The 26,993-nt window shown below is 43.9% G+C and overlaps 1 protein-coding gene across 4 annotated transcripts in view; it reads left to right on the top strand.

The window, feature by feature from the left end:
* Positions 1-1,274: 1,274 nt before the first annotated feature.
* The window catches only part of RIPOR2 (RHO family interacting cell polarization regulator 2), a 177,746-nt gene continuing 152,027 nt past the window's right edge, over positions 1,275-26,993 (top strand). For 3 of the 4 annotated variants that reach the window (XM_034762448.1, XM_034762445.1, XM_034762451.1), the window contains exon 1: positions 1,328-1,543. In XM_034762448.1, coding sequence (XP_034618339.1) covers positions 1,468-1,543 — 76 coding nt within the window. In that variant the 5' untranslated portion in view covers positions 1,328-1,467. Of the gene's footprint in view, positions 1,544-26,993 lie in introns of all 4 variants that reach the window. The other variant, XM_034762450.1, reaches the window with a different exon arrangement.

Here is a 26,993-nt window from a genome sequence, read left to right as displayed (position 1 = left end):
GACTTGGCAAAATTGGTTGTAGATCTATGCCTACTTGGGCTTACACTCTGAGTTTAGCCTTGACTTTCTGGGGTGAATGAACTAGAATGGGCCAGGACTCAAATTCCAGATTCAACCACTACTCAGCTTCCTAGCTTTCGAAATCCAGTTATGGATTCACATCATGACTTGGGTCCATCTCTAGACTGAATGCCCAAAAATGACATGCAGTGAAAACACTGCTGCATCCGATTGGTGTTATGGTGAAAGTGCAATTTTTACTCAGTTACATAATGAAAACAAAAATCAGCCAATGGACCTTTTGTGAACCTGGTGTGAGTTTCAAGCTCCTAGGGAAACCTGAAACCAAGCAAGAATCAGGTGGTCTGGAGTTTCAATGGCTACATTTTGCACAGCTCAGAATTCTACTGCTTAATTGTAAATGTTCAAGCAACAGAACATTAGATAGGGAACAACTTCACAGTTGATGCATTTGGGGTGTAAGCTGCCTCCCTCATTTTCAGGGAGACTCGTTATTGATTCTTTTTTAAAAAAAAAAAGTTTCTCCCTCAGCTGATGATTTTTCCTGTTATAGAGGGATTTTGCTGGTGACAACACACCCAAGTAAACATATTCATAGGCATAGACAACTGGGGAGGTTTGCCCCCCTACAAATTAAGGGATTGCATTAACAACGGAACCATTGAGTTTGGAGCTCATTTTATTAAAGGGGGACAATTTTAGTCATGGTTCAAAAAACTTCTCATTAAAGCAATATTCAACCATATTATAATAATAACAATTAATGGAGCTATCCCATTTAATAGAACTGTAAGGGACCTTGAAAGGTCATCAAGTACAGCCCCCTGCCTTCACTAGCAGGACCAATTACTGATTTTGCCCCGGATCCCCAAGTGGCCCCCTCAAGGATTGAACTCACAACCCTGGGTTTAGGAGGCCAATGCTCAAACCACTGAGCTATCCCTCCCTCGTTATTGTTTAACTTTAATCTCCTTCCCCCCAATAAATCACGTTGCCTGTGCCCGGGGATGCTGGTAAACTATATAGCTCGAGACCCAGGTTTTAGGTACAGGGTTAGGTACTTGGAGTGTAAACTCTGCAGGGCAGGCAGGACCCGTGTTCTGTGTTGGCATCGCCCTAGCACAGCGATGCCCTGACCCAGGCCTGGGGTGTGCTGCTGCAGTCCAGCTGGAAGTGGAGGCAGGAGCCAAGCTGGCAGGACACTGGGCAGGGAGCCCCCTCCCCCGCTGCCTGCCCGGGATGAAATTACGCGCCCAACAGCTTCATGCATAAAACATGAGCACTCCGCGGGGCGCTGCCGGCCAGGGCTGAGAGCCGCACGCCGGGCAGGCAGGTGGCTCCCGGGCACAGCCGCCTTGGCGGGTCACGGGCTCCGGACGGGGATTGATCTCGCCCTTTTTCCGGGGCAGCTGCGGCCGCCCCCAGGAGCGCCCCGCGCAGCTGGTCATGGAGCTACCACCGCGCCTGCACTGGGTGAGGACCAGGCTGTGGAGGCACCGGGCTCGGCGCCGGCAGGTCTCCAGTAAGTGCTGCTCGGGGGGTGGGCGTGCGGGGGGCTCGCCTTCTTCCCTCCCTCCTCCGCGCCGGAGTGATGCTGAGCACGGGCGCAGCCCTAAAACTTCCCGGCGCTGGGCTGGCCCGCCTGCGTGCCCCCAACCCCTTACCTCGGGCGTGGTGCAGGCGAGGGGCAGCAGCACTGCCTCCCAGGGGGGCCGGAGCATGCACCATTTCTAACCCTACAGCGGCACGGGGCAGTTCGGACGCTCCCACAGCTGAACTGCTCGCTTGGGGGTCTGGAATCAGGTCAGTACTGGTGGGAGTGGTCAGAAACTTGGATTATTTTATTGCACCAGGGGAGAAAGAAGTCGGGGGTGGGGGAAATCCAGAAGAATACACCCCTCAGTATGGGATCAGCTGTACTGAGCGGATGGGGCCGGTCTGGGAACCTAACAGACAGCAGCCACAGCGTGGAGAACATCCTCAGCCCTGCCTGCCCACTTCTTTGGTTGGTCAGCACAGAGCTGACATGGGCTTTACTGGAAAATGCCTGGGGGATTGTGTTCATCGTTTATTATTTCATGGTGGCCTTGGTGGAGGTAGATCACTTCCTTGCCATGATGACTATCATGTGCTGAAGTGGCAGCTGCTTTAATATATTCAAAACTGCTTCTGTCTGAGATGGTCTTAGCCTAAGTGACAGGTCATACTAGTTTATCCCAAGCTTCAAAGACTCCCTTTTAGCTGGCTCACAAGAGGGAACAGTGGCCTTTTGGTTCTATTGAGTCTCTGCAGCAATGTGTATACATACAGAAAACTGAGTAAACAAAGCAGGGATTTCTTTAGTATGTGTCTGACCACTTGTTGACAGACAACAGAGATGTACAAAGGAACAAAGAAGGGATGACAAACTATCTCTATTCATCTTAAGGTTATGGGCCTAGTATGGCAAAACAGAACTTAACTGAAAATGCCTAGTGGGACACACTACAAAATGTTAAAATACACTACAATAAAAACAAGCTATGTGCCAAGTATGGGGCCTAGAAATCAATGTCATTTCAATATCCTAGTTTATTATAATTATCCTGAAATGTCACAGATACCAGGATGCGTCCTGCCCCATGAATACCAGACTCTCAGTTATTCTCTTGAACATTATATTGTCACAGAAGCCAAATCAGAATTTAAAATAAGAACCTTTCAAATTCAAAGCATTATTTCTAGACTTCAGAAACATTAATTTCAGCAGAAGTGTTCTACATTCCTACACTCTTTATTTACTGAGTTAATCATTGGTTCTGATCAGTCACCTGTTGTATATTTGCTGTTGTGCAAGTACTTATGTAGTGCAAATATTTATGCATTCCATGGCATTATGGTCAATTCCTATTTTCTAGTCAGAAGAAAAAACAATCCTGTTTCACCTTTATTTAGGATTATATTCATCTTTTCAAATTTAAATTCCCTATTATTTACAATGAAAGAATTGACAAATAGTTTGGGAATTATTTGGAAACGTCTTAACACCGGCTGCCCATTCATACTCCTCATTCTGATTAATAATTATCCACTTGCCCTAATTCAGTTGGCTCTTGAGCTAGTGGTAATAGTGCCAAATGCATCTAACCCCAGTTTATACAAACTGAAAGAATGGGAAATCGGAGAAGGGGAGATACGCTGAATAATTAAAAGAGGTTTCTTTGGTTGGGAAAAGTGCTCCAGCTTTGGGAAACATTGTAGCACAGAAGAAAGAGGGGGGTTTAAAATGAAAATGGAAATAATTTTAAGAGAAGAAAAGATGGGAAGCTTGGGTGGGTGATTTAGGAGAGAGATACTAGACTGGAATATTTTATTATTAGGTTACTAGTTTGAATCCAGACTGAGACCATAGTAACCAAAAGGGGTTCCTTTCTGTGCCTTGAGTTAGTGATCAGGATTAAGGCACTGTGGAAAAACTTACATTATTGCTAGATACATTGTACCTGTTCTGTTTATAAATATCCATTTTATAAACAACACACACACAGTATGCAGCAAGGAAACTATCACTGTTTGGTTTCTGATGTCACTAGAATCCCAGCCTTCCACAATGGCCTCTCTTTAAAAATGTAGTCATCCAGGAAGACAGACGGAGGATTTTGCTGTGTCCTATCAGGACCCAATTATTGTGATCACCATTTTGTATGTGGTCCTCTGAAGAGAACTTCCCAGAGGCACAGTTTAAGCTTTCTGTTATAAAAATGCTTCTTTGTGTGAAAGAGCATTTTCACACTGTAGGAAAGCTTTTGCATTGAAATTGTAGCTTTGAGGGTCAGACTAAGGGAATTTAATAAAGCAAATAGGATGGATTCTCTGTGACTTTTAAAATCTCAAAGACTTCTGTTTAATTTTTGCCTCTTAACACAGGCAAATGTACATCATTTTGCTTGCATTGGTGAAATCAGAAAGTAAACGTTACTTTATTACACTGGTGTTAGAAAAAAAAATCCTGTTTGTATCAGTCAGGGAAACTGAGTTAAAATGCTGCTAGCAGCAACCAGTCTGATGAAGCTAGATTTAGCATTCTTTAGACAAGCCTGCAAAACAATTTTTTGCCACTCCTCCCCCAAATGTGATTGAATCCTGACCATTAAAATCAGGTAACTGCACAGGGCTGGGGAAGTGGTTTATATATAAAGGGTCAGGTGTAGCACAGAGGGAGTATTTTTCTCCCATTACTCTCCCTGATGCAGAATGGGAAATCACATCCTTTTGCTGGTTGATACAGATGGCAACATTTTATAACAGTTTTGCAATGGTCAGGGATTGAAAGAATGCTATGGCCTCAGCCTTTGAAGGGTTTGAGGGTATTCTGGTGAATTATATCGTATTACAAAATCAACTATTCAATTGTCATCCCTCAGTGAAGTAGATAAGTATTATCTCTATCTCACAGATGAGGGAAATTAAAGCAGAAATGTTAAGTGACTTATCTAAGGCCATAGAAGCAATCAATATCAGAGCTGGGATTGGAATACATGGGGCCCTAGTATGAGCCCTGTGCTTAGTCCATTAGACCAGGCTGCCTTTCATGCTATCAAGTTGCCTCTCATTGTTGCGAGAGATCAGACTGGCTGCTCAGCGGAGGAGCATAGAGTGTAGAGCAGTGTTTCTCAAACTGGGGCTACCGCTTGTGTAGGGAAAGCCCCTGGCGGGCCGGGCTGGTTTGTTTACATGCCCCATCCACAGGTTCATCCGATCGTGGCTCCCACTGGCCGCGGTTCGCTGCTCCAGGCCAATGGAAGCTGCTGCCAGTAAGTCCTTTGGCCCGCGCCGCTTCCAGCAGCCCCCATTGGCTTGGAGCAGCGAACCGCGACCATGGGAGCCGCAATCGGCCAGACCTGCAGATGGGGCAGGTAAACAAACTGGCCTGGCCTGCCAGGGGCTTTCCCTACACAAGCGGCAGCCCCAGTTTGAGAAACACTGGTGTAGAGCTGTGCTGGTGTAGGCTCTATGCTTCTGTCAGAGATGGGGAACAGCAAGGAGGGCCATGCTGGTTTATGGGATTTTTTAAAAAGGTGCAAAAATTATGGGATATAGAGGACATTATGGGACTGAGACAGTTGCATGCTGGGGAATTGACTCCTTGCTCCCAGTCAGTCTTGCATGAGTTGTTTTGGCCCCACCATGCATTGTCCAAACTTCCCAAAAAACAGTGCTCTGGACAGTGGTGGGTTGCATACTGGGATACCTACCCCTGGGACACTGCACTCTGCATTGATACAAGCACTCCACTGCTGACCCAAGGTTGCAGGTGCACAAACAATATACTAACTGCAGTGGCTTTATGCCGATGTAACTTGCATCAACCAAAGTTCCTAGTGTAGACATGTCCTAAGTGTGCAGTAAAGGTTCAAAATAGATTGTATTTGCCACTATTCACTACTATTGTCTTTCCCTTAATTGTTAGTGGTAATATGGTAGGCTTTTAAATGTATTTGCTTTTTTTTGGGTAGAGTTTATGAAATATTAGATACAAGGTCTGTCTTTTGTCTGTTACATAAAGGGAATGTTCTTTGGAAAAAATATAACATGCAGACAGTTTCATGAAGTTCTGATTTTGTGTGGGCAGTGTTTCAACTTCAAGGGGGGTCTATTCAGAATTTATTTAAATTCATACATTTTCAGGAATGTCAAAGGCACAAATCTGTGTCTTTTCAGGACCTTTAGTGTGTAGAGAAAAATATCTAAGTATGACTAATGTTCTACCATTGTCATTCAAAATCTGTTTTCACTGAGCATTTGTTATAGATGTACTCATATTATGCTAACGCGTAGTTGTTAAGTAAATGTAAAATTATAATGGATTTGCATGCTTATTTTGCATACAAATTAGAGTAACAAGAATTTCATATTGCAAAGACCTCAGGAGTGTTTGTGTGTATGTTTTAAATATCACCTCCAATAAAGGTGCTCAGCTGTTATTAGAACTGTTTCAAAGGAGTTGGAAACGCTTTCTTTTTACATATTAAAATCAGGGAATTTGAAAGCAGCCTGATGTGCTTGCAACAAGCCCTCTGAGAGTACAGATGGTGATGAACAAGCATTATATGTATTTTTATAATATGTAGTTACTTACAGACAATGAAATGTAAAATTACCAAGGAAATATGTAAGTTAGCAACAACCTGTGCAAGAAAGCAAAAAAAAAAAAAAAATCTTCAAAACAGCTTAAAAAATCCCTCAACACCACAAGTACATTTATGTGTTTTGTTTTTCTCCATCTTTTACTGGGTTATGATGTGCCCCATAATTATAACCTTCACATATTAAAAACGCTGTTTCCCCCTTTTAAAAACAACAGAACTTCAATAATTCTCACGGGAGTTATCTGCAAACATGATAATTCTCACAAAGCTACTGTGGTCTCACCCTACTTCTCAGGAAAGATTTAATAGCAGACTGCTGTAGCGAGACCTCATATTATAAAGGCTTGGCCTAGACTAGAAAATTAGGTTGGTTTAACTATGTCGATCAGGGGTGTTAAAAATCCATACCCCTGAACGGTGGTGTTAAGCTAACCTAAGTCCCTGTATAGACAGCGCTAAGTTGGAAAAATTCTTCCATCGACCTAGCAACTGCCTCTTGGGAAGGTGGGTTACCAATGCCGATGGGAGAACCTCTCCTGTTTTCACAGGTAGTGTCCACTCTGAAGCACTACAGTGGCACAGCCGTGGTGCTGTACTGTTTTAAGTGTAGACAAGCCTTAAGACATCACTATTTTTGTTAACTATGCTACAGAACCTGTTATAAATGTACTATGGGATATTGTCATAACCACTTGAAACTAGACTATAATTGTCAAAATAAATTAATAGCCACAAAGATGTGCATTAACAAGGGTTTCCTATATGCATAAAGCAATGCCTGTAAAGAATCAGAGGCAGTGTAAGAAAGTCTCTGCATTGTCATGAGCCATTGTTTCCATTTATGTGCATTAGACTATGTTGTGTTCACAACAGATGACTGCACTACTCAGTTGGAAATGAGAGGCTGAGGATCAGTGATCACTTGGTTTTCTGAACATGTCACAATTGCATAAACACCTGTGCTAAATAGCTTTGTGATAAACCCCTACATAAAATCTTATAGGGTGAAATTCACATCTGGGCAGAGGGTCAGCACAAGGGCTATGCATCCCTTAAGTCCCCACTTAAGCCCTAGTGTTCTCCCTCAAGGAGACCTGCACCCAAACAATAGAGTGGAATGCATTCTTCCATTTTTATGACCAATCCCATCTTTAATTTTTTTTGCAGGTTACAACATTATGTACTGATGAACATGTGGTCTTTACTTGTCATTTAAAGCTTTTATTTTAAATCACAGGATTCTGAAATTATATTCAGAAGTCATCTTCCAGAACTAGTATAGGAAGTAGGACTCACCAGAGCTGAGTCCCAGTAGCTCAGAAAGGAGACTGACACTGGTCCTGGGGAGAGGTCAGACAATAAGTGTTTCTAGTAAGCCCTATACCCAGTGATGGAATGTAGCTTTTTTTCCCCCCTAAGGGTATGTCTACACTACGGGATTAATCCGAATTTATATAATTCGGATTTGAAAAACAGGTTGTATAAAGTCGAAATGAATGCGGCCACACTAAGCACATTAATTCGGTGGTGTGCGTCCAAGTACCGGGGCTAGCGTCGATTTCTGCACCGTTGCACTGTGGGTAGCTATGGGATAGCTATCTCATAGTTCCCGCAGTCTCCCGCGCCCATTGGGATTGTGGGTTAAGATCCCAGTGCCTGATGGGACCAAAAACATCGTCGCAGGTGGTTCTGGGTACAGCCTCACCTCCTCCCTCCCTCCCTCCCTGCATGAAAGCAACGGACGGCAGACAACCATTTTCGCGCCTTTTTTCCTGGGTGGGTGAACACTGCAGACTCCATACCACCGCAAGCATGGAGCCCGCTGAGCTCAATACAGCAGTCATGAATATTGTAAACACCTCGCGCATTCTCGTGGAGTTTATGCTCAGCCAGGACCAGAAAAACGAGGCGAGGAGGCAGCGGCGGCGGCAGCGCAGCGACAAGCATGATGAGGACATTGACATGGACATGGACACGGACACGGATACAGAATTCTGTGAAACCGCGGGCCCCGGTGCTTTGGAGATCATGTTGTTAATGGGGCAGATTCTATCCATGGAACGCCGATTCTGGGCAAGGGAAACAAGCACAGACTGGTGGGACCGCATAGTGTTGCAGGTCTGGGACGATTCCCAGTGGCTGCGGAACTTGCGCATGCGTAAGGGCACTTTCATGGAACTTTGTGACTTGCTGTCCCCTGCCCTGAAACGCCAGAATACCAAGATGAGAGCAGCCCTCACAGTTGAGAAGCGCGTGGCGATAGCCCTGTGGAAGCTTGCAACGCCAGACAGCTACCGGTCAGTCGGGAATCAATTTGGAGTGGGCAAATCTACTGTGGGGGCTGCTGTGATGCAAGTAGCCAAAGCAATCACTCAGGTGCTGCTACGAAAGTTAGTGACTCTGGGAAATGTGCAGGCTATAGTGGATGGCTTTGCTGCAATGGGATTCCCTAACTGTGGTGGGATGATAGACGGAACCCATATCCCTATCTTGGCACCGGAGCACCAAGCCACCGAGTACATAAACCGCAAGGGGTACTTTTCAATGGTGCTGCAAGCACTTGTGGATCACAAGGGACGTTTCACCAACATCAACGCGGGCTGGGCGGGAAGGGTTCATGACGCTCGTGTCTTCAGGAACACTACTCTGTTTAAAGGGCTGCAGCAAGGGACTTACTTTCCGGACCAGAAAATAACCGTTGGGGATGTTGAAATGCCAATAGTTATTCTTGGGGACCCAGCCTACCCCTTAATGCCATGGCTTATGAAGCCGTACACAGGCAGCCTGGACAGGAGTCAGGAGCTGTTTAACTACAGGCTCAGCAAGTGCAGAATGGTGGTAGAATGTGCATTTGGCCGTTTAAAAGGTCGCTGGCGATCATTATTGACTCGCTCTGACCTCAGCCAAAGAAATCTCCCCATTGTTATTTCTGCTTGCTGTGTGCTCCACAATCTCTGTGAAAGTAAGGGGGAGACCTTTATGGCGGGGTGGGAGGCTGAGGCAAATCGCCTGGCTGCTGATTACGCGCAGCCAGACACCAGGGCGATTAGAAGAGCACACCAGGAAGCGCTGTGCATCAGAGAAGCTTTAAAAACCAGTTTCGTGACTGGCCAGGCTACAGTGTGAAATATCTGTTTGTTTCTCCTTCATGAAAACCCGCCCCCTTTATTGACTGATTTTCTGTAAGGAACCCACCCTCCCCCTTCCCCCAGCTTTCTTTCAAACCAAATAAAGTCACTATCATTTAAAAATCATTTATTCTTTATTAATAGATTAGAAAAAGAGGGAGGGAACCCGGGTGGTATTTGGGAGGAGGATTGCTGGGAAGGAAAAAGCCACAAAGAAAAGGTTAAAAAAATGACAGCCTTTTGCTTGGGCTGTCTACTGGGGTGGAATGGGAAGGTGTACGGAGCCTCCCCCCCCCCCGCGTTCTTACACGTCTGGGTGAGGAGGATATGGAACATGGGGAGAGGGAGGGGGGTACAGGGGCTGTAGCGGCAGTCTGTTTTCCAGCAGCCGTTCCTGAAGCTCCACCAGACGCCGGAGCATGTCTGTTTGCTCACGCAGCAGCCCCAGCGTTGCATCCTGCCTCCTCTGGTCTTCCTGCCGCCACCTTTCATCTCGAGCGTCCCTCCTGACCTCACGTTGGTCCCTCCTGTCCTCACGTTGGTCCCTCCTGTCCTCACGTTCACTGGCTTCTTTCCTATACTTTGAAACTGTTTCCTTCCACTCATTCAGATGAGCTCTGTCACTGCAGCTGGATTCCATAATTTCAGAAAACATCTCGTCTCGCGTTCTCTTCTTACGATGCCTTATCTGTGATAACCTTTGGGATGGAGGAGGGAGGCTTGAGGAATTTGCAGCTGCTGTAGGGAGGGGAAAAAAGAGAGAATTGTTTAAAAAGCTACATTTTGCAGAACAATGCTTATACTCTTTCACGGTGACCAACACTATTCACATTACATAGCACATGTGATTTCTGTGCAAGGTCGCATTTTGCCTCTTATGCTGAGTGCCTGTGGCTTTGCTGCTAGAGATCACAGGTCTGGGCAACAGAATTCGGCTTGCATGCGGCCATGGTAAGCCATTGTCTTACAGCTTCTGCGCCCTCCTTTCCCACATACCAAGCATAGCTTGTAGAGTGCTGCGGTTTTTCTGTTAACATTCAGCAGCACCAGAAAACAAACTAACCACCCCCCTCTCTCGCCATGAATTCTCTGGGATGATCGCTGTACCCCTCCCCCCCACCGCGTGGCTAGTATCAGGGAAGATCCCTGCAGGCACCAAACTAACCACCCCCCCCGCCGCCGCCCCCCTCCCGCCATGAATTCTCTGGGATGATCACGGTACCCCTCCCCCCACCGCGTGGCTGGTAACAGGGAAGATCCCTGCTAGCCAAACGCGAAAAACTCAGGCCCAATTTCCCATCTGCGCTTGGCTAACTGCAGGGAAGGATTTATTTTCCGCCACAGGCAAACAGCCCAGTAGGAACGGCCACCTCTGTCCCCTTAATTAAGTTCCCGTATTTCAACCAGGTTACCAGGAGTGATATCACTCTCCTGAGGATTACACAACAAGATAAAGAACGGATGTTGCTTGAATGCCAGCAAACACCGGGACCATACGCTGCCAGGCTTTGTCAGGCAATGATACCAGATTACTTGCTGCAAGCATGGCGTGGTCAAGTGTCCTACCATGGAGGAGGGAATAAGGATGCACTGCCCAGAAACCTTCTGGCAAGGCTTTCGGAGTACCTCCAGGAGAGCTTCATGGAGATGTCCCTGGAGGATTTCCGCTCCATCCCCAGACACGTTAACAGACTTTTCCAGTAGCTGAACTGACCGCGAATGCAAAGTCAGGCAAAGTAATCATTAAAAACCGTTTGCTTTTAAAACAAGTTTATATTTTAAAAGGTAAACTCACCTGAGGTCCCTTCCATGGGGTCAGAGTCTTGGGTATTGGCTTGGGAGGCTTGGGAGGGTACTTCAGTCAGGGTGATAAAAAGATCCTGGCTGTTGGGAAGAATGGAGTGCTGTGTGCTCTCTGCAAGCTCATCCTCCTCTTCCTCCTCTTCCTCCTCCTCCTCTCCCCCATCGGCAGAATCCTCAGGCGTCGCTGATGAGACTATCCCCAACCCAGAATCCACGATCACAGGTGGGGTAGTGGTGGCAGCCCCCCCTAGAATTGCATGCAGCTCGGCGTAGAAGCGGCATGTCCGCGGCTCTGACCCGGAGCGACCGTTTGCCTCCTTTGTTTTTTGATAGGCTTGTCTGAGCTCCTTGACTTTCACGCGGCACTGATCTGAGTCCCTATTGTGGCCTCTCTCCATCATGCCCTTGGAGATTTTTTCAAAAGTTTTTGCATTTCGTCTTTTAGAACGAAGTTCTGCAAGCACTGAATCCTCTCCCCATACAGCGATCAGATCCAGTACCTCCCTCACGGTCCATGCTGGTGCTCTTTTTCAATTATCAGCCTGCATGGTTACCTGTGCTGATGAGCTATCTGTGGTCACCTGTGCTCTCCACGCTGGGCAAACAGGAAATGAAATTCAAATGTTCACGGGGCTTTTCCTGTCTACCTGGCCAGTGCATCCGAGTTTAGATTGCTGTCCAGAGCGGTCACAATGATGCACTGTGGGATAGCTCCCGGAGGCCAATACCATCGAATTGCGGCCACACTATCCCTAATTCGAAATGTTAAACTCGATTTTGGCGCTACTCCGCTCGTCGGGGTAGAGTACAGAAATCGATTTAAAGGGTCCTTTACATCGAAATAAATAGCGTCGTTGTGTGGACGGTTACAGGGTAAATTCGAATTAAAGCTGATAAATCCGAATTAAAGTCGTAGTGTAGACCAGGCCTAAGAGATGCACATGCATTACTCTCCTTAACATTAATGAAAGTTACACATGATCCAGAGGGGAGAATAGCCTCCCAGTAAAGTACAAGTCTTTCCATGACATAATTAACAGCAGAAAAATACATAGCTTTTTATTTAGCATTGCTCAGTTTTTGATGTGAGAAACAAACACTTCCTCATTTCCATATCAGTCATTCTCCAGAGCGCCATTCACTAGGTGCTTTGATGTTTATGATAATTGAATCTCTTTGCTTTAGAAGATTTGACACCATTTACTTCAAAGCAGCAGTCAACTCTATATGCATTCAGTAGGTGCCGATTAGTGTTTATAAATTGAGAGAGAATGAATAAATTTAGCTGTAAATTTTAACTATACTGATAATTTCAAGATGTTAGCTCAATAAAACAATTTATTGAAAAAATTGACAAATATGTTCCATAAGTTGGCAAGATAATATAGAATAAAAATAAAATAAAAGCTTGTCATCAAGTTTCAAAACATCTTGAGCAATTAGTAACTGTTAGACAAATTGCATTTGGTATAAGATAAGAATAAAACTCACTGTATAGATGTACATTTTTAAATAATAAAATTTCAGTTAAACTAGACCTAGTTATTTAAAATGAAAAACCTACAAGATTAAAATTGAACCCAAATAATAACAGTGCCTACAAACATATTTTTCAGACCACAGAAGTGCATTCAGACCAAAAAACTTGCATTATATGGAATTAAGGGCACATGTTAAGGAGTTAAAAACTGGTTACAAATAATCTTCAAATGTAGTTGTTAATGGGGAGTTATCAATGAGCAGGGTCCCACAGGGACTGGTTCTTTGTCCAATGTTATTTTTATTTGTGATCTAGATAATGACATAGAATCTTGACTGGTAAAGTTTGCAGATGACAGAACAATTGGTGGGGATAATAGATACTGTTACGGAGTGATGTGAATCAGCTATTTAAATAATCATAATCCAACAAAATGCATTTTAATATGCCAAACGTGAGGTAATACATCTGAGAACAAGGATCACACGTTATATCTACAGGATGGGAGACCCTGTCACTGCTTTTCAAAATGCAAAAGGATTTAGAGGTCATTGTAGATAATCACCTCAACATGAGCTCTCAGTACAGTGCTATGGCAAAAAAAGGGATAATGTGTTGCTTGGGTGTATAAAAAGGAGATATCAAGTAGGGAAGTGCCCCTGTACACAGCATTGGTAAGACTGCTACTAAAATTCTGTCTTCAGTTCTGGTGTCCACACTTCAAGAAAGGAGGGGAGATACTGGAAAAAATTCAAAGGAAGACCTCAAAATGATTCAGGGGAAAACAAGCTGTATGATGTGAGGTTAAAGGAGCTGAACTATTAACGGAGAGTCTCTATGTCCTAGTAAGGAAGAGAGGATGGAAGATAAAACACGGGAAGGATCTGATGAAAAAGAGTTAAATGAGAGTCCCATTCATTTACATCACGTAACGGCAGACAACTGAAAAGTAATTTTTAAGTGCTTAAATACAAATGCTAGACATCTAAACAATAAGATGGGTGAACTAGAGTGCCTTGTATTGAATGAGGATATTGATATAATAGGCATCACAGAAACTTGGTGGAATGAGGATAATCAGTGGGACACAGTAATACCAGGATACAAAATGTATCAGAAGGACAGAACAGGTCGTGCTGGTGGGGGAGTGGCACTATATGTGAAAGAAAGCGTAAGTCAAATGAAGTAAAAATCTTAAATGAACCAAACTGTCCAGATAGTAATTCCACGCTTGAATAATAAGAATATAGCAGTAGGGATATACTACCAGCCACCTGACCTGGATGGTGATAATGACTGTGAAATGCTCAGGGAGATTAGAGAGGCTATAAAAATAAAAAACTCAATAATGGGGATTTCAACTATCGTCATATTGACTGGGTACATGTCACCTCAAGAAGGGATGCAGAGATTAAGTTTCTTGATACCTTAAATGATTGGTCCTTGGAGCAGCTAGTCCTAGAACCCACAAAGGAAGAGGCAATTCTTAATTTAAGTGGAGAACAGGATCTGGTCCAAAAAGTGAATATAGCTGGACTGCTTGGTAATAGTGACCATAATATAATTAGATTTAACTTCCCTCTGGGGGGGGTGGAGGCGGCGCGGAGGACACCACAGCAGCCCAACATGGTAGCATTTAATTTCAGAAAGGGGAACTACACAAAAATGGGGAAGTTAGTTAAAACAGAAATTAAAAGGTACAGTGCCAAAAGTGAAATCCCTGCAAGCTGCATGGAAACTTTTTAAAGACACCATAATAGAGGTTCAACTTAAATGTATACCCCAAATTAAAAAACATACTAAGAGAATGAAAAAAGTGCCACCGTGGCTAAACAACAAAGTAAAAGAAGCAGTGAGAGGCAAAAAAAGGTATCCTTCAAAAAGTGGAAGTTAAATCCTATTGAGAAAAATAGAAAGGAACATAAACTCTGGTAAGTGAAGTGTAAGGCCAAAAAGGAATATGAAGAACAGCTAGCCAAAGACTCAAAAATTAACAGCAATTTTTTAAAGTATATCAGAAGCAGAAAGCCTGCTAAACAATCAGTGGGGCCACTGGACGATCAAGATCTAAAGGAGCACTCAACGACAGTAAGGCCATTGCGGAGAAACTAAATGAATTCTCTGCATTCTTCATGGCTGAGGATGTGAAGGAAATTCCCAAACCTGAGCCATTCTTTTTAGATAACAAATCTGAGGAATTGTCCCAGGCTGCTGTGTCATTAGAGGAGGTTTTGGAACAAATTGATAAACTAAACAGTACCATCTGTTCCTGGTGACTTATTATTCACCCAAGAGTTCTGAAAGAACTCAAATATAAAATTGCAGAACTACTAACTGTGCTATGTAACCTATCACTTCAATTAACTTCTGTACCAGATGATTGGAGGATAGCTGATGTGACACCAATTTTTAAAAAGGCTTCAGAGATGATCCCGGCAATTACAGGCTGGTAAGCCTAACTTCAGTACTGGGCATACTGGTTGAAACTATAATAAGAACAGAATTATCAGACACACAGATGATTGTTGGGGAAAGTCAACATGGTTTTTGTAAAGGGAAATCATGCCTCACCAATCTACTAGAATTTTTTGAGGGAGTAAACAAGCATGTGGACAAGGGTGATCCAGTGGATATAGTGAACTTTGATTTTCAGAAATCCTTTGACAAGGTCCCTCATCAAAGGCTCTCAAGCAAAATGAGCTGTTCTGGGATAAGAGGGAAGGTCCTCTCATGGATCGGTAACTGGTTAAAAGATAGGAAATAAAGGGTAGGCATAAACGGTCAGTTTTCAGAATGGAGAGAGGTAAACAGTGCTGTCCCTCAGAGATCTGTACTGGGACCAGTACTATTCAATATTTTCATATATGATCTGGAAAGAGGGGTGGCAAAATTTGCAGATGATCTAAAACTACTCAAGATTGTAAAGTCCAGAGCAGACTGCAAAGAGTTACAAAGGGACCTCACTAAACTGGGCAACAAAATGGCAGATGAAATTCAGTGTTGTTAAATGCAAAGTAATGCACACTGGAAAACATAATCCCAACTATGCATATAAAATGGTGGGGGTCTAAATTAGCTGTCACCACTCAAAAGCAAGATCTTGGAGTCATTGTGGATAGTTTTCTAAAAACATCCACTCAGTGTGCAACGGCAGTCAAAAAAGCTAACCGAATGTTGGGAATCATTAAAAAAGGGATAGATAATAAGGCAGAAAATATCATGTTGCCTCAATATAAATACATGGTATGCCAACATCTTGAATACTGCGTGCAGATGTGGCCACCCCATCTCTAAAAAGATGTATTGGAATTGGGAAAGGTACAGAAAAGGGGAACAAAAATGATTAGGGGTATGGAACAGCTTCTAGATGAGGAGAGATTAATAAGACAGGGACTGTTCAGTTTTGAAAAGAGACGACTAAGGGGTGATATGATAGAGGTCTATAAAATCATGACTGGTGTGGAGAAAGTAAATAAAGAAGTGTTATTTATAGGGCTGTCATTTAATTGGTTAACTCACGCCATTAACTCAAAAAAATTAATCATGATTAATCGCAGTTTTAATCGCACTGTAAAACAATAGAATACTCATTGAAATTATTAAATGTTTTTGGCTGTTTTTCTATATTTTCAAATATATTGATTTCAATTACAACACAGAATACAAAGTGTACAGTGCTCACTTTATTATTTTGCTTACAAATATTTGCACTGTAAAACTGCTAAACAAAAGAAATTGTATTAGGTGAATTGAAAAATACAAGTACTGTAGTGCAATCTCTTTATCATGAAAGTGCAACTTACAAATGTAGATTTTGGGGAGTGGGGTTGGGGTTACATAACTGCACTCAAAAACAAAACAGTGTAAAACTTTAGACCCTACAAGTCCACTTAGTCCTACTTCTTGTTCAGCCAATTGCTAAGACAAACTAGTTTGTTTACATTTACAGGAGATAATGCTGCTGGCTTCTTATATACAATGTCACCTGAAAGGGAGAACCGGCTTTCGCATGGCACTTTTGTAGCTGGCAATGCAAGGTATTTACGTGCCAGATATGCTAAACATTCGTATGCCCCTTCATGCTTTGGCCACCATTCCACTTATTTTTTGTACATAATTCTCATGAAAGTTGAACTTACAAATGTAGAGAGATTGCACTATGGTACTTGTATTAAGTGAATTAAAAAATACTATTTCTTTTATTTTTACAGTGCAAATCTTTATAATAAAAAATAAAGTGAGCACTGTACTCTTTGTATTCTGTGTTGTAATTATCAGGGGGTAGCCGTGTTAGTCTGTATCTACAAAACCAACAAGGAGTCTGTCCTTGTTGTTTGTGTTGTAATTGAAATCAATATATTTGAAAATGTGGAAAACATCCAAAAATATTTATATAAATACTATTCTACTATTGCTTAAGAGTGCAATTAATTCTGCAATTAATCATGATTAATTTATCACACAATTAATCGTGATTAATTTTTTTAATCGCTTGACAGTCCTATTTACATCCTTCTCATAACACAAGAACTAGGTGTCACCAAATGAAATTAATAGGCAGCAGGTTTAAAACAAATAAAAGGAAGTATTTCTTCACACAATGCATAGTCAACCTGTGGAACTCTTTGCCAGAGGATGTTGTGAAGGCCAAGACTATAACAGGTTTCAAAAAACAACTGGATAGGTCAATCAATGCCCATTAGCCAGGATGGGCAGGGATGGTGTCCCTAGCCTCTGTTTGCCAGAAACTGAGAATAAGTGACTGGGAATGGATCACTTGATGATTACCTGCTTCGTTCATTCCCTCTGAAGCACCTGGCATTGGCCACTGTCAGAAGACAGGATACTGGACTAGATGGACCTTTGGTCTGACCCAGTATGACCATTCTTATGTTCCACTTATTCAGCTTATCAAACAGCAAATTGAGAGGTGACTTGATCACCATGTCTAGATACTTACACCTAGAAAAGAAGTCTGATAGTGTGGGGAGGGTTCTTCAGTCTTGCTGACAAGGCAAAGCAAGATCCAGTCGTTGGGAATTGAAGTTGAATAAATTTAGCATTAAATAAGCAGCAGTGAAGGTGTTTAAACATGGGAATGGCTTACCAAGAGAGGTGGTGGACTCACCATCACTTTAAAATGAAATTAGATATCTTTCTAAAAGATATGTTTTGAGCCAGGGAGAAATACTGCAGTGTGTGTGTGTGGGGGGAGTAAGGCAGGGGGTGGTTCAGGCTGAATGGTCATGGTGGCCTATCTGGCCTTGCAATCTGTGAATCTATGATACTCCTGTTCATCCTCTTCCTTTATGGGTCTTGGGGAGAGCAGGATTGCCTACATTGCCCTCAGCATTCTCATAACACTTGTAGGTCTTTATCATCATGCCTACAATCTGAGCTCATGCTTCAGGGCTTTAGATGGCTGTCTGCAGTGGTCAGTGAGGATTCACCCTCCCAATGCACAGTTATCAGTGGGGGCAAGAGGAGAGGGGAGGGTCAGGAGCAGGAGTCTTCCTCTGAAGCTTAGAGATGGGATACTAGTTGGGGTGGACCAGTGCTCAGATGTTGTATAGAGAATCCCCTGTTTTAGATGCTCAGCGGATGTGTCTTGCTCATGTGCTCAGGGTCTAACAAACTGATCGCCAGAATTCTCTTCCTTCCACCCCACCCCAGGTGGGATTGGCAGGGACCTTGTGGGTTTTTTTTGCCTTCCTCTGCAGCATGGGATGCAGATCGCCTTGTGGGGTCATCTGTATGCATCTCACCTAATCAATTCCCTGCCATTGCAAGGGCCTTGAGCACTGGTGGCACTGCAGTCTCTCCTGTGCTCTGCCCGTGGCACACAGCAGTTTAGTTTCCTGTTGTTTAACTGAAGTCATGGGGCATCCAAGTTAAATTCTAGGAAACTGTTACATTTGAATAAAAAAGGGCAGACTTACAGAAGGTTTTGCAGTACGTGCAGCACCTTTGGCAGCTGGGATTTTTTCATTGCAAAATTGCTTAGGCAAAATTGCACTGAATTAGAAAATACCTCATTTTTAAACACATAAGTTAACCACGAAAGCCCTCACGCTGACTAATTATTTTACCACATGTTCAGTAACCTAGTCTGCGTATGGTAACAGGCCTGGTGCTGCCACTGCTGATGCCCTGGAAGCATCTGCCTTAACATGTTCTACTAGTAGTGGTGCTCCACATATGTAGGAATAGGACCGAGGTGCATACTCTGGCAGTTTTTAAATGCCTATGGAGGGAAAAAATAGAACTTCTGTACCAGTTCCTACATCACTGGCAACTTGAAAGTGAATCATAGAAAAAAAATGACACTTCTGGCACTAAACTGGGATCAGGACTCTGGTGGGGGAGGGAAGGAAAATAGTGCTTCTCTACTGAGCTCTGTCCACAAGACAAGCTCCATGTACTTGTGATGACAAAATGAGACTCTGCTCTCAGTTGATTGTGCAGACATTGAAAATATGATCATGCATGGTCCACTGGGTGCCTCAGGCAAAGCTCCTTGGGCTTTGTTCGCTTTTGGTGGAGCTTAGTTGCCCCATTTGGGTCTGCAGGATTGGCTCTACCTTGTTAGAGTTCAGATGCTCAGCTTCTCCCCTGCCCCGGGCTCTATGCTCCCTTCTGACCATTTGGCTCGATGGGTCAGATTGTGGGAGGGAAGTGATATCTCCCAAGCACCACCCACTCATGGCACCAAAATGAGATGCACTCCCTCTCCTTTAGTTCTGATTGTTAGGTTGGGGTGCCCCTGCAGCTCCTGGAGCAGCCCAGAATTGGGAGGGCACAAAAACCACTTTATTCCCGCCCTCAGCCTGGACCCACTGCAGTCAATATCAAAACTCCTATGGAGTGTAATGGGAACAGGATCAGAGCCTTTCTTTTAAAAAAAATAGCAGTGTTAAATTGCTCACTTCAAACTTGAAACAAGCAGAAGCCACTTTGACTTCATTGCTGCTCAAGCTGAAAAGGAAATAGAGAATGGAGTGGGAGGCTGTGGGTGGGGAAGGATGGCCAAGTAGCCTATATTTAGAGGATATCTGCACAGCTTTTAAAACGGGATTTAGACTTCAATGGGAGTTTGCCTGTATAACAACTTCAGTATCAGGCCATTCGCATTTACTTTTACTCTATTGCAGCTGTTCATGTTACATTCGGTCCCCACTGTCCCCTTTGAAAAGCTTTTGTTATGCTGAGCTCATTTCTGAACCTGATGCGTACATGGTGTGTATATCGGTTGTTATGACAACACACCCTAGCCCTTAGCCTGGGCTTCTAACAGAGGGCAAATGTACTTCTGAAGAGAAGCTTCTAAAAAAATTGCTAGGTGACTCTCTCTTCCATGTTCAGAGAGAAGGTTCAGCGGGTCAATGAAAACATTTATAGGTGATATAGAAGGAAATACATATTTGGCTAAAGATGGAAGTACAGCTAAAAAGCTTTTATTCCTTGCTTGCAACAATTGTTTCTCAGTCTGGCATTTAATATTTTTGTCATATCAATATAATTATAAACCCCTCTCCCCCCCCCCCATATTCCAGACACATTAAGGAATGGAAATGTCAACACATGCAACTAAACCTCTTTATTATTTATTCATAGAATAAACGGAATTTAATGTTAGGTAATTGGTGGTGGCGTTCCCATTCCTGATTCGATTAGGACAAAGTGCTGTACAAAAAGAAGACAAGGTTCCTAGCAAGATTAATGAATTATTGTAATTCTAGTCTACTCTTCCTAATAGAGTCCTTACCCCCACAGTGCTTTTAATAGGTCTTGCTGTGTAAAAAGGATACAGTACACTATGCATTACTACTTTGTGGTAGTAAAGCCCACTAACTCCCTACTTGGTTCAAATTCTGGAATCCTCTTTCAAAGCATACTAAGTTTGATGCAGGCTGAGTATGTGTTGACTAGTGTTTGTGTGGACACAATGTTGCTGTGCCCTACTTTAGTAGTTCAACTACCATCGCACACTGCTTTGTGGGAATCTGTGACCAGTCTGTCTATCCCCTGTGTACTTTCCACTGCTCTGGGTAGGGCTGGCTCTAGGCACCAGCGCCCCAAGCATGTGCTTGGGGCGGTCTTTTTTAAGGGGCAGCATTCCGGCCCTTTGCGGGCAGCACTTTTCAAGGGGCGGCACTCCGGCTTTTTTTTTTTTTTTTTTTTGCCCTTTGGCGGCGGCACTCCGTCCCCCTTCCCCCCCCCTCTTTTTTTTTTTTTTTTGGCTTGGGGCGGCAAAAAACCTGGAGCCGGCTCTGGCTCTGGGGTCAAGTTGACCAGATGTTCCCTCCCCCATTTAAGAACTGGCATAGGGCCAGGATCAACCCATTTGCTCCTGGATTTGAATATATTAGCACTGCAATGACATTACTCCAGCAACATTCCACCATGCCTTGCACAGACACTTGGAGCTGATGCAGGCAGCTCCTGCAATAAGAAAAACGTATTGAGATCTTCTCACTACATGTGGCCAAAAAGGGTCACAACCAGGCTGCCTATCAGTGCCATAAAAAAAAAAAAAAAAAAAACACCACACAGCCAGGAAAAAATGTACAGAAAACCCAGGAATGACAGAAGGAAGTCTGGTGCTGCCCATTTGACCTGTCCATTTTATGAAGAGCTGGACAAGATTTTTTGCCAGCACGCCACTACAGAGCCCAATGCCCTTGCGGAGAGTGGATGTCTCTAAGAACTGTGCGGAAACTGGAGCCCTAAGGATAAGGGTCATTGGAGAAGTATGAGGATAATGGAGAGATCTCCCTGAACAATCAGGATCCCTTTGGCTCTCAAGCAGGGGTGCTGGAACAATTTTTATAGTGGGGGTGCTGAGAGCCATTGAAGCAAACTGTAAACCCTGTATATAATGGAAACCACTTCAAGCCAGGGGGTGCTGCAGGAACTCCTTGTTCCAGCACCTATGCTCTTAGGAGCCTGCGAGTAACCATGTAGAAAGCCAGCCTGATTTCTAGCCCAAGACACAGGAGAAAAATCCTATTGATCTTATCAATGGGACCTTGTGATGTAAATATCTATCTTCACAACTTACTATTATTATGCTATACTAGGTTCTGTTCCGGGTGTCCCATGGCTGCTACCATTTTGGGTGGGTATGAACTAGGAGACTTTCCAAGTCTCCACCTCCCACTGCCCTCCTTCCCCCAACATGGTCCCCTTTCGTTCTTGCCCCCCAGATGTGTTTTCAAAATGGTAGCTGGATCAGGTAGGCAGTTGGCATCTATCTTGTGCTGAAGCCCTGACCCGTAGCTATTTACAAACCTATGCCCTCTGCTCTAGCTGCAACCTCTGACTTCCCTCCACTTGCACAGCAGTTTCAAATAATGATACTATTTAGTTGTGCAAAATTCAAAAAAGTTGATTGTGGCAGTTTACAGAAAAAAAAATTAGCTTGTATTCAGTTTATAGGAGGTATATGTAGGCCTGGGCAATTGCATGCCTTAAAGGTATTAAGGCTACTGATCCCTGCTAAGGCATATATGTCTGTAATGGGATTTGTACCAGAAAATAAGTTTAGTTTCGGGATAGCATAGCTGTACAGCTCTTGATGGCTTTTTGCAGGCTTCATAGAAAAAGATCTGGGGTGGTTAAGATTTCAGCCAATCAGTACAGAACCTGATTAATTTTTCCTCTGCACTCCCAGCATGTCTGTAGGGGATATGAAGCAGAATCAGACTAAGAAATTGCTCAGTTTTGTCCGGACATTGTGCAACATAGCTGCACTGTCATTATCCCTAGCATAGCTCACAATTCCCTTACACTCCTGCAGCATTTCTGGTGGGGACCATCTTGGTGAATAACTTCACAGCAGAGCTCGCTGGTGTGCCCTTTGCCTTTTTGAATAAGATCATTCTCTGTCTTCTAGTCACCTACTTCAGTGTAACACCTCTGAGAATCTGGACAGCCTGAAGGGGAGGTGGAGAGGAGGACTATCTCACCCCAGTGACCTCATTAACTCTTCTGACCTCATACAAGTACCTCCAAAGCACCCCATGAACTGCAGAACCAAAACCAGGAATATAAGCAACATTTCAGTGTAGTTCCCATGCACACATGTACCATATTTGAGGTCTCCCCAAGACTGGGATGAATCTCAGCAGATAGAATTCAGAAATAGCTTTAAAAAAAAAAAACCCTCTTTGCTTCTGTGAAAATGCCTGTTTCCCCCTCTACTGTTCTGCTTGCCACATGCGGAGGACAGGGGGATGGATTACTTGATAATTGCCTGTTCTGTTCATTCACTCTAAAGCACCTGGAATTGGCCACTGATGGGATAATGAGCTAGATGGACCATTGGTCTGACCAAATATGGCCATTCTTATCTTCTACTGCCTAGCCATAGCATCTGCAGGGGCAAGACTCCCAAGGACAGGGCCTTTACCAATGACTGAGTGGCTGGCCAACCTGAGGGGGAAGAAATGGAGGTCTAAGGATGAGATGTTTGGAGGCTTCCTTACAGACTTGTATGTAAATTAATAAAAAAAAAAAGTGTGTGGTGCAAGGGGGGTAATGGGGGGGGGGGGGGGGGCTGGAGGAGACTATAGAGAGCTGGAGGTACTTCTGATGTCAGAGACAGTCACCTATCCAAAGACAGAACTGAAATTGCCTTGGACAGCATTGCCATGACTTGAGACACTGGAGGAGGACAGGGACATGCAGAAGTAGCACCTGGAGGCAATGCACAGGCAGAATGCTCTGCTTTAGTGCTTGCTATTAGGCCTTCAGACAGTGAAATCCCTCAGCCAGGGCCCAGTCTCCACCCCATTAATGTCTGTAGTGATTCTAGGGGCACCTTTCATTAAGTTAAACAGGCCTGAATTCTGAAAGATCCTAGCACTGTGCACCTTTTGCAGACCACCCTGCGTTTATGTTGGTGAACCTGCCATAGTGGTCTACCAGGCCTTGTAGCACCAGGAAGAAATACCCCTTCTGTTTATAAACTTGGGGGCCTGATGCAGGGGCAAATGATAGGCACTTGCGTCCCAGTAATTTCCCCAATACAGTTTGGAAACCCCATGCACGTAAAGCCATCAGTAATCTGAGCATTACCAAGTTTTATAACCCAGCTCAACGATATACTCTGCATGCAGCAACCACTTGCATGACAATGGCAGTCTACTGACTGCTCTGAGGATTAGCTCCTCCAAGGTCCAAGGTCCCCTTCTGGCACTTGTTTGCATGGTCTGCTGTGCCCCTCTCTCTCTTTGACTCAGAGTGCTCTCTTCTTCATGGCTTGGCCCTCCGGCCAGGTCAGTCCTCCCCTTCCGGGGTAGGGAAGTCTTATTAGACGACTGTCCTAGACAGTCTTCTGCTGCACTGCTGTCTATGCCACTTTCCCAGTGGCTGGTAGGGGAACTCTGGCCCACCCTCTACTCTGGGTAGAGCACAGCTCAGACTAAACTTGGGGTGACAAAGTGACCTGAAGCAGAACTTTGTGTTGCTCAAAAGCTTATTGTTCTTACCAGCAAAAGTTGGTCCAATAAAATAAATTACCTCACCTGCCTTGTCTTTCTAATATCCTGGGACTGACATGGCTACAACTACACTGCATACATGAAGTCAGACCTGACAGCTATCAGAGAGTGGTTGAGGGCAAGGATAACAGTCTTAGAATGGTGATGGCCCTTTTTCCTGTGAGCTGAAAAGAGGTTACCTCTGGTTACTTAGAGACACCTAAGTCAAATTAAGGGCTGCTGGTGACCTTTAAAATCCCTCTTCAGGTGAGAGAGGAGGAGGAGGGAGAAGAAACGAGCTGCAGCAGAGTAGGAGGCAGCAGCAAGGAAAGGTTTCCCACAGGTGGAGGGAGGACTGTTCTCCTCCCTATAGGGGAAACATTGAGTTTACTTCTGTTTGGGGAAGGGCTGGTAATCAGAAGCCAGCATAAGAAGTTAACCCTTCAGTAGGGGGAAGAGAGATATTTCTTTTGTGTTGTGGAGTTTTTGTTTTTTGCTTGCTTATGAGAACTACACGGGCCTACCCTGAGGACCACCTTAATTAAAAAAAAAAAAAAAAAAAAAAAAAGTTAAGCATTAAAAGCCTCTGGAATAGGACTGATTTACTCCAGGCCCCGCCTCCCCCCCCCAGAGGGGAGAATGCGGAGGCTGACATGGCAAAGGCTGTGCCTTGCCACACTGGGTACAGCAGCATCAGTCATAAGTGCATTGGCTGCTGTCTCTTATTGTGGATGTCTAGACTCAACTGGGAGGATGTGGGGGGACACTACCAATAAAACCCCAACTGCATTGAAAACCACACTACCTTAAAAATAGATTTTCCTAGCAGCTTTTTCAGGATGGATGCTTCACCTGACTCTAGTTTGCTGTACATTCAACAATTCAAAAGATGTGGCCCAGGGAAGAAACTGGAACTGAAAGCTAACCTTGGATTATACTTCTACTAATTATTTTGCTGGAAGCTCTTTGGGGAGTCTAAAAACAAAGCAGTTACTGAGGGCTTTAAATAAGTCCCTCTCTCCTTCCAGTGAGGGATGCTTCAAACTACCTTAACTCAGAAGGTGCTCCCTTTAAAGCTCCAGGTGCCAGTGCAGAGATTACACATTAGGAAGAGGCCATTAATGCCTTTCCTAAGAGTTGGAAGACCAAGGCTGTGATTCTCTGGAAAAAACTCAACCCCAAAGCTTCTCATTCTTTTTTGGGTTTCCCAAGTCTAGGCAGATTCCCCTTCCCCACCTCTGTGGATGGATGCTACAAGGTGGGTCTTTATCTGGGAGTGAACCTCCTCAGAAAATGGGTGTTTAAGATAATCAGGGAAGGATATACAATAGAACTCGCCTTTTGTCCCAGGGACAATTCTGTCCTTCTCCCAAAGGAAGTTAAAATAAACCCCATAAATAATCCCTCCATAGCATCCAAAGATGATCGAACCAGTGCTGTGGAATGACATTTTGGAAAGGGCACAGGATTGTTTGTGCTACAAAGAGACACAATGGCATTCAGCCCTTTTTAGATTTTGGGTCCCTCAGCAACTCCATAAGGAGATCAATATTCCAGGAGGAAATACTTAAATCTATAGTTACAGCATTATCTTCCCAAACTTCAGAACATGAAAATAAACCTCTTGGAGATCTCCTGAAAACTTGGCATCTAACTTATTTCAAAAGGGATATATTTCAAAAGAAGATAATTTCTGGCAAATCAGACACTAGCACACCTCTCCTAAAATAAAAATCTGATTCTACTCCTGCACTGGTTGGTCTTGTGGATTCTTGCTTTGCTTCTAGCCAGCAATTGCAGCAAATCAGTATTTAAAGATTTTGGTTCAAATCCAGTACTAGCATCTCTTGGAGGATCCATTATTTAACAGCTATCTGATGTTGGGTCCAGAGAAGCTGTTTATCAGTACAGATTCAGGGGGAATGTGTCTGGACTCCTGTATCACTCAGAATGTGGAGGGAGGAGTAGGGCAGAGAAGGGAAGCGATGTGGCCCAAGGAGGAGACATTCAGTATAATTATGCTATGGATCTCAAGCTCATTCCTCCATTTCTAGCAGATATTTCTTCAGAAACTATATAGCTGCTAAGAAGGCTGCAAACCTTCAGCACTGCTTTAAAAAATAGTCTTAAGTATTTTCTTGTTACCCCCTGCCTTTAGCAAGAGAGAGTCTTGCTTGTGGTAACCGGGTATTAGCTTCTAACACCATCCTCTCAGCCACTCAAACACTCTACTGCAGGCTATGCCAGCCCTGTCTTTGCTTTGCAGGTTAACAAGAGGCACTTCAGTGCCCAAGTCCCCTCAAAGTATTCTCCTGTGATATCCAGCCCCTGACACTGGCTACTCAGACATCCCAGATCCTTTGCCCACAAAGGAGCGGTGTACCTCAGTTCACCAGTTAAATCATTGCTCCTATATAATTCATAGCACTTGTAATGAAACAAAGGAAGATTTAAGAAAGAATAGAGATTCCACTAAAACAAGAGTGTGTGATGGAAACAAATGGTAACAATACAAAATAAAATGCAAAGTAGGGCTACTCTTATTAACAGTTACTTTTCCTATCTAATAAAGTAGGTCATTCTCGCCTCCCCCCAAAAAAGTTCAGTTTGTTGCAGAGCTGGCTAGCTTCCCAGGAGCCAGTCTTTCATGAAAAACACCTCTGCTCAACAAGATGTTTCCTCAGTGAATGGATACAGAGTGCCTCTCCCCACTCTGTTATACTGAAACAGTTTTTTGTCTTTACTAATAGACAGGGCAATCCCCCTCCCTGTTATAATGGTCCTTTTTTTACCTCCACAAGGTTTTGGTTATTTACAGTTGTCTTTGATGGCTTTCTATTGACTGTTTTGAGATGGGGCAATGGTAGACAATAGAACTTTGCACTACATTACCAACTAACCAGAGAGGGTTGGCAACTCTGGGGAATAGGCCATCACTGAGAAATACCAC

The sequence above is a fragment of the Trachemys scripta genome, chromosome 2, assembly GCF_013100865.1.
Source record: "Trachemys scripta elegans isolate TJP31775 chromosome 2, CAS_Tse_1.0, whole genome shotgun sequence".
NCBI classification, from domain to species: Eukaryota; Metazoa; Chordata; order Testudines; family Emydidae; genus Trachemys; species Trachemys scripta.
Note: the sequence above shows the minus strand (reverse complement) of the source record. Positions and strands in the feature narration are given on the sequence as shown.